This window comes from Oncorhynchus kisutch, linkage group LG2 (genome assembly GCF_002021735.2).
Source record: "Oncorhynchus kisutch isolate 150728-3 linkage group LG2, Okis_V2, whole genome shotgun sequence".
Lineage (NCBI taxonomy): Eukaryota > Metazoa > Chordata > Actinopteri > Salmoniformes > Salmonidae > Oncorhynchus > Oncorhynchus kisutch.
The window spans coordinates 75197700-75210199 of NC_034175.2; the positions used below are offsets into that span (position 1 = coordinate 75197700).

Here is a 12500-nt window from a genome sequence, read left to right on the forward strand (position 1 = left end):
TGCCAAAACTATAGTTTGTTAACGAGACATTTTTGGAGTGGTTGAAAAACGAGTTTTAATAAACCTCTGACTTCACCTGTATACATTTTCTTATTCCATCCCTTTTAGATTTGTTTATATAATAAAAAATATAAAAAATTATTTAACTAGGCAAGTCAGTTAAGAACAAATTCTTATTTTCAATGACGGCCTAGGAACAGTGGGTTAACTGCATGTTCAGGAGCAAAACGACAGATTTGTACCTTATCAGCTCGGGGGTTTGAACTTGCTACCTTCCGGTTACTAGTCCAACGCTCTAACCACTAGGCCACCCTGCAGCCCTTTAATGGTGAGGTTAGTTACAGTATGACTGTACAGAGTGAATGTGCCTTTTGTTTCTGATGAACCGCTTACATTAAAGTGAGTTTTTGTTGGGGAATTGTTAGATTACTTGTTAGATATTACTGTTGGAGCTAGAAGCATTTTGCTACACTCGTATTAACCAATATAATATGTATGTGACCAATAACATCTGCTAACCGTGTGTATGTAACCAATAACATCTGCTAACCATGTGTATGTAACCAATAACATCTGCTAACCGTGTGTATGTGACCAATAACATCTGCTAACCGTGTGTATGTGACCAATAACATCTGCTAACCGTGTGTATGTGACCAATAACATCTGCTAACCATGTGTATGTGACCAATAACATCTGCTAACCATGTGTATGTGACCAATGACATCTGCTAACCGTGTGTATGTGACCAATAACATCTGCTAACCGTGTGTATGTGACCAATAACATCTGCTAACCGTGTGTATGTAACCAATAACATCTGCTAACCGTGTGTATGTGACCAATAACATCTGCTAACCGTGTGTATGTGACCAATAACATCTGCTAACCGTGTGTATGTAACCAATAACATCTGCTAACCGTGTGTATGTAACCAATAACATCTGCTAACCGTGTGTATGTGACCAATAACATCTGCTAACCGTGTGTATGTGACCAATAACATCTGCTAACCGTGTGTATGTGACCAATAACATCTGCTAACCGTGTGTATGTGACCAATAACATCTGCTAACCGTGTGTATGTGACCAATAACATCTGCTAACCGTGTGTATGTGACCAATAACATCTGCTAACCGTGTGTATGTGACCAATAACATTGCTAACCGTGTGTATGTGACCAATAACATCTGCTAACCGTGTGTATGTAACCAATAACATCTGCTAACCGTGTGTATGTGACCAATAACATCTGCTAACCGTGTGTATGTGACCAATAACATCTGCTAACCGTGTGTATGTGACCAATAACATCTGCTAACCGTGTGTATGTGACCAATAACATCTGCTAACCGTGTGTATGTGACCAATAACATCTGCTAACCGTGTGTATGTGACCAATAACATCTGCTAACCGTGTGTATGTGACCAATAACATCTGCTAACCGTGTGTATGTGACCAATAACATCTGCTAACCGTGTGTATGTGACCAATAACATCTGCTAACCGTGTGTATGTGACCAATAACATCTGCTAACCGTGTGTATGTGACCAATAACATCTGCTAACCGTGTGTATGTGACCAATAACATCTGCTAACCGTGTGTATGTGACCAATAACATCTGCTAACCGTGTGTATGTGACCAATAACATCTGCTAACCGTGTGTGTGACCAATAACATCTGCTAACCGTGTGTATGTGACCAATAACATCTGCTAACCATGTGACCAATAACATCTGCTAACCGTGTGTATGTGACCAATAACATCCGCTAACCGTGTGTATGTGACCAATAACATCTGCTAACCGTGTGTATGTGACCAATAACATCTGCTAACCGTGTGTATGTGACCAATAACATCTGCTAACCGTGTGTATGTGACCAATAACATCTGCTAACCATGTGTATGTGACCAATAACATCTGCTAACCATGTGACCAATAACATCTGCTAACCGTGTGTATGTGACCAATAACATCTGCTAACCGTGTGTATGTGACCAATAACATCTGCTAACCGTGTGTATGTGACCAATAACATCTGCTAACCGTGTGTATGTGACCAATAACATCTGCTAACCGTGTGTATGTGACCAATAACATCTGCTAACCGTGTGTATGTGACCAATAACATCTGCTAACCATGTGTATGTGACCAATAACATCTGCTAACCGTGTGTATGTGACCAATAACATCTGCTAACCATGTGTATGTGACCAATAACATCTGATTCAAAAGGCTGTATTGTATGTTTACGTTAGCTGACACCTTCCGTTTGGATCCTTCTAGAAGTGTAGGAGTGTGGAATCCATTGTTGAATGACCAAGGCTGTTCAACAAAGACTTCATAGTGTTACATAACCTTTTACAAGTGTCATATTTAATACTTCATTCCGTTTATATCCCTGCTGAAGCAGACACTAGCAGGGTGACAGACACTAGCAGGGAGACAGACACTAGCAGGGAGACAGACACTAGCAGGGAGACAGACACTAGCAGGGAGACAGACACTAGCAGGGAGACAGACTCTGTTAAAACAACTGCAACGCCATAGTGTCTTCACCCGCATTAAATTACTCACACACACTCCCACTGTTCCTGGATTACACACACACACACACACACACACTAAACTCCCACTCTTCCTGGATTACACACACACACACACACTAAACTCCCACTCTTCCTGGATTACACACACACACACACACTAAACTCCCACTCTTCCTGGATTACTCAATGATTTTTACAAGGCCTAAGTGTGGTGAAACCACCCTCCCAGGTGGGTCCCAGGGGACGCTATAGAACACCAGATAGAAGTGTCCTGTCCCAGGGGACTCTATAGAACACCGTATAGAAGTGTCCTGTCCCAGGGGACTCTATAGAACACCGTATAGAAGTGTCCTGTCCCAGGGGACTCTATAGAACACCGTATAGAAGTGTCCTGTCCCAGGGGATTCTATAAGAACACCGTATAGAAGAGTCCTGTCCCAGGGGACTCTATAGAAGTGTCCTGTCCCAGGGGACTCTATATAACACCATATAGAAGTGTCCTGTCCCAGGGGACTCTATAGAACACCATATAGAAGTGTCCTGTCCCAGGGGACTCTATAGAACACCATATAGAAGTGTCCTGTCCCAGGGGACTCTATAGAAGTGTCCTGTCCCAGGGGACTCTATAGAACACCATATAGAAGTGTCCTGTCCCAGGGGACTCTATAGAAGCGTCCTGTCCCAGGGGACTCTATAGAAGTGTCCTGTCCCAGGGGACTCTATAGAACACCATATAGAAGTGTCCTGTCCCAGGGGACTCTATAGAAGTGTCCTGTCCCAGGGGACTCTATAGAACACCATATAGAAGTGTCCTGTCCCAGGGGACTCTATAGAAGTGTCCTGTCCCAGGGGACTCTATAGAACACCATATAGAAGTGTCCTGTCCCAGGGGACTCTATAGAACACCATATAGAAGTGTCCTGTCCCAGGGGACTATAGAACACCATATAGAAGTGTCCTGTCCCAGGGGACTCTATAGAACACCATATAGAAGTGTCCTGTCCCAGGGGACTATAGAACACCATATAGCAGTGTCCTGTCCCAGGGGACTCTATAGAAGTGTCCTGTCCCAGGGGACTCTATAGAAGTGTCCTGTCCCAGGGGACTCTATAGAAGTGTCCTGTCCCAGGGGACTCTATAGAACACCATATAGAAGTGTCCTGTCCCAGGGGACTCTATAGAAGTGTCCTGTCCCAGGGGACACTATAGAACACCATATAGAACTGTCCTGTCCCAGGGGACTCTATAGAAGTGTCCTGTCCCAGGGGACTCTATAGAAGTGTCCTGTCCCAGGGGACTCTATAGAAGTGTCCTGTCCCAGGGGACTCTATAGAACACCATATAGAAGTGTCCTGTCCCAGGGGACTCTATAGAAGTGTCCTGTCCCAGGGGACTCTATAGAAGTGTCCTGTCCCAGGGGACACTATAGAACACCATATAGAAGTGTCCTGTCCCAGGGGACTCTATAGAAGTGTCCTGTCCCAGGGGACTCTATAGAACACCATATAGAAGTGTCCTGTCCCAGGGGACTCTATAGAAGTGTCCTGTCCCAGGGGACTCTATAGAAGAGTCCTGTCCCAGGGGACTCTATAGAAGAGTCCTGTCCCAGGGGACTCTATAGAAGTGTCCTGTCCCAGGGGACTCTATAGAAGTGTCCTGTCCCAGGGGACTCTATAGAACACCATATAGAGGTGTCCTGTCCCAGGGGACTCTATAGAAGCGTCCTGTCCCAGGGGACTCTATAGAACACCATATAGAAGTGTCCTGTCCCAGGGGACTCTATAGAAGTGTCCTGTCCCAGGGGACTCTATAGAAGTGTCCTGTCCCAGGGGACTCTATAGAACACCATATAGAAGTGTCCTGTCCCAGGGGACTCTATAGAACACCATATAGAAGTGTCCTGTCCCAGGGGACTCTATAGAAGTGTCCTGTCCCAGGGGACTCTATAGAACACCATATAGAAGTGTCCTGTCCCAGGGGACTCTATAGAAGTGTCCTGTCCCAGGGGACACTATAGAACACCATATAGAAGTGTCCTGTCCCAGGGGACTCTATAGAAGTGTCCTGTCCCAGGGGACTCTATAGAACACCATATAGAAGTGTCCTGTCCCAGGGGACTCTATAGAAGTGTCCTGTCCCAGGGGACTCTATAGAACACCATATAGAAGTGTCCTGTCCAGGTGTCTTTTACTATATACTGTAGTAATACATCTACTGGTCCTGGTGAGGGGGGGGAGCAAGTCTATAGTAGGTTTCTCACTTCCTCGATAGCAGCATCCTTTAATGATGTCCAAATACTAAGTGATGTAATGATGTCCATATACTGAATGATGTAATGATGATGTAATGATGATGTCCATATACTGAATGATGTAATGATGATGTAATGATGATGTCCATATACTGAATGATGTAATGATGATGTAATGATGATGTCCATATACTGAATGATGTAATGATGATGTAATGATGATGTCCATATACTGAATGATGTAATGATGATGTAATAATGATGTCCATATACTGAATGATGTAATGATGATGATGTCCATATACTGAATGATGTAATGATGATGTCCATATACTGAATGATGTAATGATGATGTAATGATGATGTCCATATACTGAATGATGTAATGATGATGTAATGATGATGTCCATATACTGAATGATGTAATGATGATGTAATGATGATGTCCATATACTGAATGATGTAATGATGATGTAATAATGATGTCCATATACTGAATGATGTAATGATGATGATGTCCATATACTGAATGATGTAATGATGATGTAATGATGATGTCCATATACTGAATGATGTAATGATGATGTAATGATGATATCCATATACTGAATGATGTAATGATGATGTAATGATGTCCATATACTGAATGATGTAATGATGATGTGATGATGTAATGATGATGTCCATATACTGAATGATGTAATGATGATGTCCATATACTGAATGATGTAATGATGATGTCTATATACTGAATGATGTAATGATGATGTCCATATACTGAATGATGTAATGATGATGTCCATATACTGAATGATGTAATGATGATGTCCATATACTGAGTGATGTAATGATGATGTAATGATGTCCATATACTGAGTGATGTAATGATGATGTGATGATGTAATGATGATGTCCATATACTGAGTGATGTAATGATGATGTCCATATACTGCTGCAGCTGTTGGGTTTGTTTATGTTCCATGTGTGATGAAATACCAACTACACTCCATTTCAATGAATGACTACTCCTCTCTTTCTCTTTCTCTCTCTCTCTCTCTCTCTCTCTCTCTCTCTCTCTCTCTCTGTGTCTCTCTCTCTCTCTGTGTCTCTCTCTCTCTCTCTCTCTCTCTGTGTCTCTCTCTCTCTCTGTCCCTCTGTGTCTCTCTCTCTCTCTCTCTCTCTCTCTCTCTGTCCCTCTGTCTCTCTCTCTCTCTCTCTCTGTCCCTCTGTCTCTCTCTCTCTCTCTCTCTCTCTGTCCCTCTGTCTCTCTCTCTCTCTCTCTCTCTCTGTCTCTCTCTCTCTCTCTCTCTCTCTGTCCCTCCGTGTGTCTCTCTCTCTCTCTCTCTCTCTCTCTAGGGCGGTGTTGTTTCCCCTGCTGGACCTCCCTCCCCCAGAGAAGTCCCTATTCCTGGTGGTAGACTCACTGGAATCGGGGTATGGGGCCGGTGAGGTGTCCAGCTGTGCTGGGGCTCCAGGGAGGAGCAGCTCTATCTCAGAGCTCCTGTCCAGTCACCAGCACCTCCTGCCCAGCTGGCTGCTCCTGGTCTGCTCTGTGCGCAGACAGAACAGGGCTGTGTGTAAGATGTTCTCAGGTATGTTTGGGAGATGTCTGTAGACACAGGCAGGAGTTGCGGGACGCTTTTAAAATGGTCTTTTATCATGTGGAATGCCGGTGACCAGGAAATGGCTCTCTGCCAGTAACCTGACTCATTCAGCTCTTATTCAGTCCCACAACACAGTAGAATCCTCATTCAAGTTTCTAAAGACAGTTGACATCTAGTGGAAGACCTAGGAAGTGCAACGTCATTCATATCCCAATGTGAATTCAATAGGGCCTGGTTTGAAAATCCACCAAACTCAGATTTCACACTTCCTGTTTGGATTCTTTCTCAGGTTTTTGCCTGCCATATGAGTTCTGTTATACTCACAGACATCATTCAAACAGTTTTAAACTCCAGAGTGTTTTCTATCCAATACTACTATGCATACATTAGCAACTGAGACTGAGGAGCAGGCTGTTTACTCTGGGCACCTCTGGGCACCTTTCATCCAAGCTACTCAATAGTGCCCTTGCAGCCACGGCTGGTTGCGACTGAGCCTGGGCTCGAACCCAGAGTCTCTGGTGGCACAGCTAGCACTGCGATGCATTAGACCACTGAGTCGAATACAACAGGTGTAGGTAGACCTTACAGTGAAATGCCGAATACAACAGGTGTAGTAGACCTCACAGTGAAATGCTGAATACAACAGGTGTAGTAGACCTCACAGTGAAATGCTGAATACAACAGGTGTGTTAGACCTCACAGTGAAATGCTGAATACAACAGGTGTAGTAGACCTCACAGTGAAATGCTGAATACAACAGGTGTAGTAGACCTTACAGTGAAATGCTGAATACAACAGGTGTAGTAGACCTTACAGTGAAATGCTGAATACAACAGGTGTAGTAGACCTTACAGTGAAATGCTGAATACAACAGGTGTAGTAGACCTCACAGTGAAATGCTGAATACAACAGGTGTAGTAGACCTTACAGTGAAATGCTGAATACAACAGGTGTAGTAGACCTTACAGTGAAATGCTGAATACAACAGGTGTAGTAGACCTTACAGTGAAATGCTGAATACAACAGGTGTAGTAGACCTTACAGTGAAATGCTGAATACAACAGGTCTGTAGACCTCACAGTGAAATGCTGAATACAACAGGTGTAGTAGACCTTACAGTGAAATGCTGAATACAACAGGTCTGTAGACCTCACAGTGAAATGCTGAATACAACAGGTGTAGTAAACCTTACAGTGAAATGCTGAATACAACAGGTCTGTAGACCTCACAGTGAAATGCTGAACACAACAGGTGTAGTAGACCTTACAGTGAAATGCTGAATACAACAGGTGTAGTAGACCTCACAGTGAAATGCTGAATACAACAGGTGTAGTAGACCTTACAGTGAAATGCTGAATACAACAGGTGTAGTAGACCTCACAGTGAAATGCTGAATACAACAGGTGTAGGTAGACCTTACAGTGAAATGCTGAATACAACAGGTGTAGTAGACCTCACAGTGAAATGCTGAATACAACAGATGTAGTAGACCTCACAGTGAAATGCTGAATACAACAGGTCTGTAGACCTCACAGTGAAATGCTGAATACAACAGGTCTGTAGACCTCATAGTGAAATGCTGAATACAACAGGTCTGTAGACCTCACAGTGAAATGCTGAATACAACAGGTCTGTAGACCTCACAGTGAAATGCTGAATACAACAGGTGTAGTAGACCTTACAGTGAAATGCTGAATACAACAGGTCTGTAGACCTCACAGTGAAATGCTGAATACAACAGGTCTGTAGACCTCACAGTGAAATGCTGAATACAACAGGTCTGTAGACCTCACAGTGAAATGCTGAATACAACAGGTCTGTAGACCTCACAGTGAAATGCTGAATACAACAGGTGTAGTAGACCTTACAGTGAAATGCTGAATACAACAGGTCTGTAGACCTCACAGTGAAATGCTGAATACAACAGGTGTAGTAGACCTCACAGTGAAATGCTGAATACAACAGGTGTAGTAGACCTCACAGTGAAATGCTGAATACAACAGGTGTAGTAGACCTTACAGTGAAATGCTGAATACAACAGGTGTAGTAGACCTCACAGTGAAATGCTGAATTCAACAGGTGTAGTAGACCTCACAGTGAAATGCTGAATACAACAGGTGTAGTAGACCTCACAGTGAAATGCTGAATACAACAGGTGTAGTAGACCTTACAGTGAAATGCTGAATACAACAGGTGTAGTAGACCTCACAGTGAAATGCTGAATACAACAGGTGTAGTAGACCTCACAGTGAAATGCTGAATACAACAGGTGTAGTAGACCTTACAGTGAAATGCTGAATACAACAGGTGTAGTAGACCTCACAGTGAAATGCTGAATACAACAGGTGTAGTAGACCTCACAGTGAAATGCTGAATACAACAGGTGTAGTAGACCTCACAGTGAAATGCTGAATACAACAGGTGTAGTAGACCTTACAGTGAAATGCTGAATACAACAGGTGTAGTAGACCTTACAGTGAAATGCTGAATACAACAGGTGTAGTAGACCTTACAGTGAAATGCTGAATACAACAGGTCTGTAGACCTCACAGTGAAATGCTGAATACAACAGGTGTAGTAAACCTTACAGTGAAATGCTGAATACAACAGGTCTGTAGACCTCACAGTGAAATGCTGAACACAACAGGTGTAGTAGACCTTACAGTGAAATGCTGAATACAACAGGTGTAGTAGACCTCACAGTGAAATGCTGAATACAACAGGTGTAGTAGACCTTACAGTGAAATGCTGAATACAACAGGTGTAGTAGACCTCACAGTGAAATGCTGAATACAACAGGTGTAGGTAGACCTTACAGTGAAATGCTGAATACAACAGGTGTAGTAGACCTCACAGTGAAATGCTGAATACAACAGATGTAGTAGACCTCACAGTGAAATGCTGAATACAACAGGTCTGTAGACCTCACAGTGAAATGCTGAATACAACAGGTCTGTAGACCTCATAGTGAAATGCTGAATACAACAGGTCTGTAGACCTCACAGTGAAATGCTGAATACAACAGGTCTGTAGACCTCACAGTGAAATGCTGAATACAACAGGTGTAGTAGACCTTACAGTGAAATGCTGAATACAACAGGTCTGTAGACCTCACAGTGAAATGCTGAATACAACAGGTCTGTAGACCTCACAGTGAAATGCTGAATACAACAGGTCTGTAGACCTCACAGTGAAATGCTGAATACAACAGGTCTGTAGACCTCACAGTGAAATGCTGAATACAACAGGTGTAGTAGACCTTACAGTGAAATGCTGAATACAACAGGTCTGTAGACCTCACAGTGAAATGCTGAATACAACAGGTGTAGTAGACCTCACAGTGAAATGCTGAATACAACAGGTGTAGTAGACCTTACAGTGAAATGCTGAATACAACAGGTGTAGTAGACCTCACAGTGAAATGCTGAATTCAACAGGTGTAGTAGACCTCACAGTGAAATGCTGAATACAACAGGTGTAGTAGACCTCACAGTGAAATGCTGAATACAACAGGTGTAGTAGACCTTACAGTGAAATGCTGAATACAACAGGTGTAGTAGACCTCACAGTGAAATGCTGAATACAACAGGTGTAGTAGACCTCACAGTGAAATGCTGAATACAACAGGTGTAGTAGACCTTACAGTGAAATGCTGAATACAACAGGTGTAGTAGACCTCACAGTGAAATGCTGAATACAACAGGTGTAGTAGACCTCACAGTGAAATGCTGAATACAACAGGTGTAGTAGACCTCACAGTGAAATGCTGAATACAACAGGTGTAGTAGACCTTACAGTGAAATGCTGAATACAACAGGTGTAGTAGACCTCACAGTGAAATGCTGAATTCAACAGGTGTAGTAGACCTCACAGTGAAATGCTGAATACAACAGGTGTAGTAGACCTTACAGTGAAATGCTGAATACAACAGGTGTAGTAGACCTTACAGTGAAATGCTGAATACAACAGGTGTAGTAGACCTCACAGTGAAATGCTGAATACAACAGGTGTAGTAGACCTTACAGTGAAATGCTGAATACAACAGGTGTAGTAGACCTTACAGTGAAATGCTGAATACAACAGGTGTAGTAGACCTTACAGTGAAATGCTGAATACAACAGGTGTAGTAGACCTTACAGTGAAATGCTGAATACAACAGGTCTGTAGACCTCACAGTGAAATGCTGAATACAACAGGTGTAGTAGACCTTACAGTGAAATGCTGAATACAACAGGTGTAGTAGACCTTACAGTGAAATGCTGAATACAACAGGTCTGTAGACCTCACAGTGAAATGCTGAATACAACAGGTGTAGTAGACCTCACAGTGAGATGCTGAATACAACAGGTGTAGTAGCCCTCACAGTGAAATGCTGAATACAACAGGTGTATTAGACCTCACAGTGAAATGCTGAATACAACAGGTGTAGTAGACCTTACAGTGAAATGCTGAATACAACAGGTGTAGTAGCCCTCACAGTGAAATGCTGAATACAACAGGTGTAGTAGCCCTCACAGTGAAATGCTGAATACAACAGGTGTAGTAGACCTCACAGTGAAATGCTTTACTTGCTCTTAACCCACAATGCAGTTCAGAAAAACAATACAGATAAGAGATAAAAGTAACAAGTAATTAAAGAGCAGCAGTGAAATAACAATATACAGGGGGGGTTGAATAACTCTACCTACATGTACATATTGACTCTCTACCGTAGCAGCGGTGTAAGGGGGGGGAGCGATATGCAATAGTCTGGGTAGCCAATTGATTAGATGTTCAGGAGTCTTATGGCTTGTGGGTAGAAGCTGTTTAGAAGTCTCTTGGTCCTAGACTTGGTACATCGGTACCGCTTGCCGTACGGTAGCAGAGAGGACTGTCTATGACTAGGGTGGCTGGAGTCTTTGACAATTCTTAGGGCCTTCCTCTGACACCGCCTGGTATAGAGGTCCTGGATGGCAGGAAGCTTGGCCCCGGTGATGTACTGGGCCTTCCTCTGACACCGCCTGGTATAGAGGTCCTGGATGGCAGGAAGCTTGGCCCCGGTGATGTACTGGGCCTTCCTCTGACACCGCCTGGTATAGAGGTCCTGGATGGCAGGAAGCTTGGCCCCGGTGATGTACTGGGCCTTCCTCTGACACCGCCTGGTATAGAGGTCCTGGATGGCAGGAAGCTTGGCCCCGGTGATGTACTGGGCCTTCCTCTGACACCGCCTGGTATAGAGGTCCTGGATGGCAGGAAGCTTGGCCCCGGTGATGTACTGGGCCTTCCTCTGACACCGCCTGGTATAGAGGTCCTGGATGGCAGGAAGGTTGGCCCCGGTGATGTACTGGGCCTTCCTCTGACACCGCCTGGTATAGAGGTCCTGGATGGCAGGAAGCTTGGCCCCGGTGATGTACTGGGCCTTCCTCTGACACCGCCTGGTATAGAGGTCCTGGATGGCAGGAAGCTTGGCCCCGGTGATGTACTGGGCCTTCCTCTGACACCGCCTGGTATAGAGGTCCTGGATGGCAGGAAGCTTGGCCCCGGTGATGTACTGGGCCTTCCTCTGACACCGCCTGGTATAGAGGTCCTGGATGGCAGGAAGCTTGGCCCCGGTGATGTACTGGGCCTTCCTCTGACACCGCCTGGTATAGAGGTCCTGGATGGCAGGAAGCTTGGCCCCGGTGATGTACTGGGCCTTCCTCTGACACCGCCTGGTATAGAGGTCCTGGATGGCAGGAAGCTTGGCCCCGGTGATGTACTGGGCCGTACGCAGTAAGCTGCTATATCGATGCTTATAAATACAAAAAGTGTGAGTGCTAGAGTGAGTGCTAGAGTGGGTGCTAGAGTGAGTGCTAGAGTGAGTGCTAGTGTGAGTGCTAGAGTGGGTGCTAGAGTGAGTGCTAGAGTGTGTGCTAGTGTGAGTGCTAGAGTGGGTGCTAGAGTGAGTGCTAGAGTGAGTGCTAGAGTGAGTGCTAGAGTGAGTGCTAGAGTGAGTGCTAGAGTGAGTGCTAGAGTGAGTGCTAGAGTGAGTGCTAGTGTGAGTGCTAGAGTGAGTGCTAGAGTGAGTGCTAGTGTGAGTGCTAGTGTGGGTGCTAGAGTGAGTGCTAG

General features: G+C 44.4%; 1 protein-coding gene across 1 annotated transcript in view; it reads left to right on the plus strand.

Moving 5' to 3' along the window:
* Positions 1–12500, plus strand: part of ankrd50l (ankyrin repeat domain 50-like) — a 25788-nt gene that overhangs the window by 6320 nt on the left and 6968 nt on the right. Inside the window, exon 2 of the mRNA XM_031801518.1 lies at positions 6166–6401. Within this exon, the coding sequence (XP_031657378.1) occupies positions 6166–6401 (236 nt within the window). The remainder of the gene's footprint in view (positions 1–6165; positions 6402–12500) is intronic.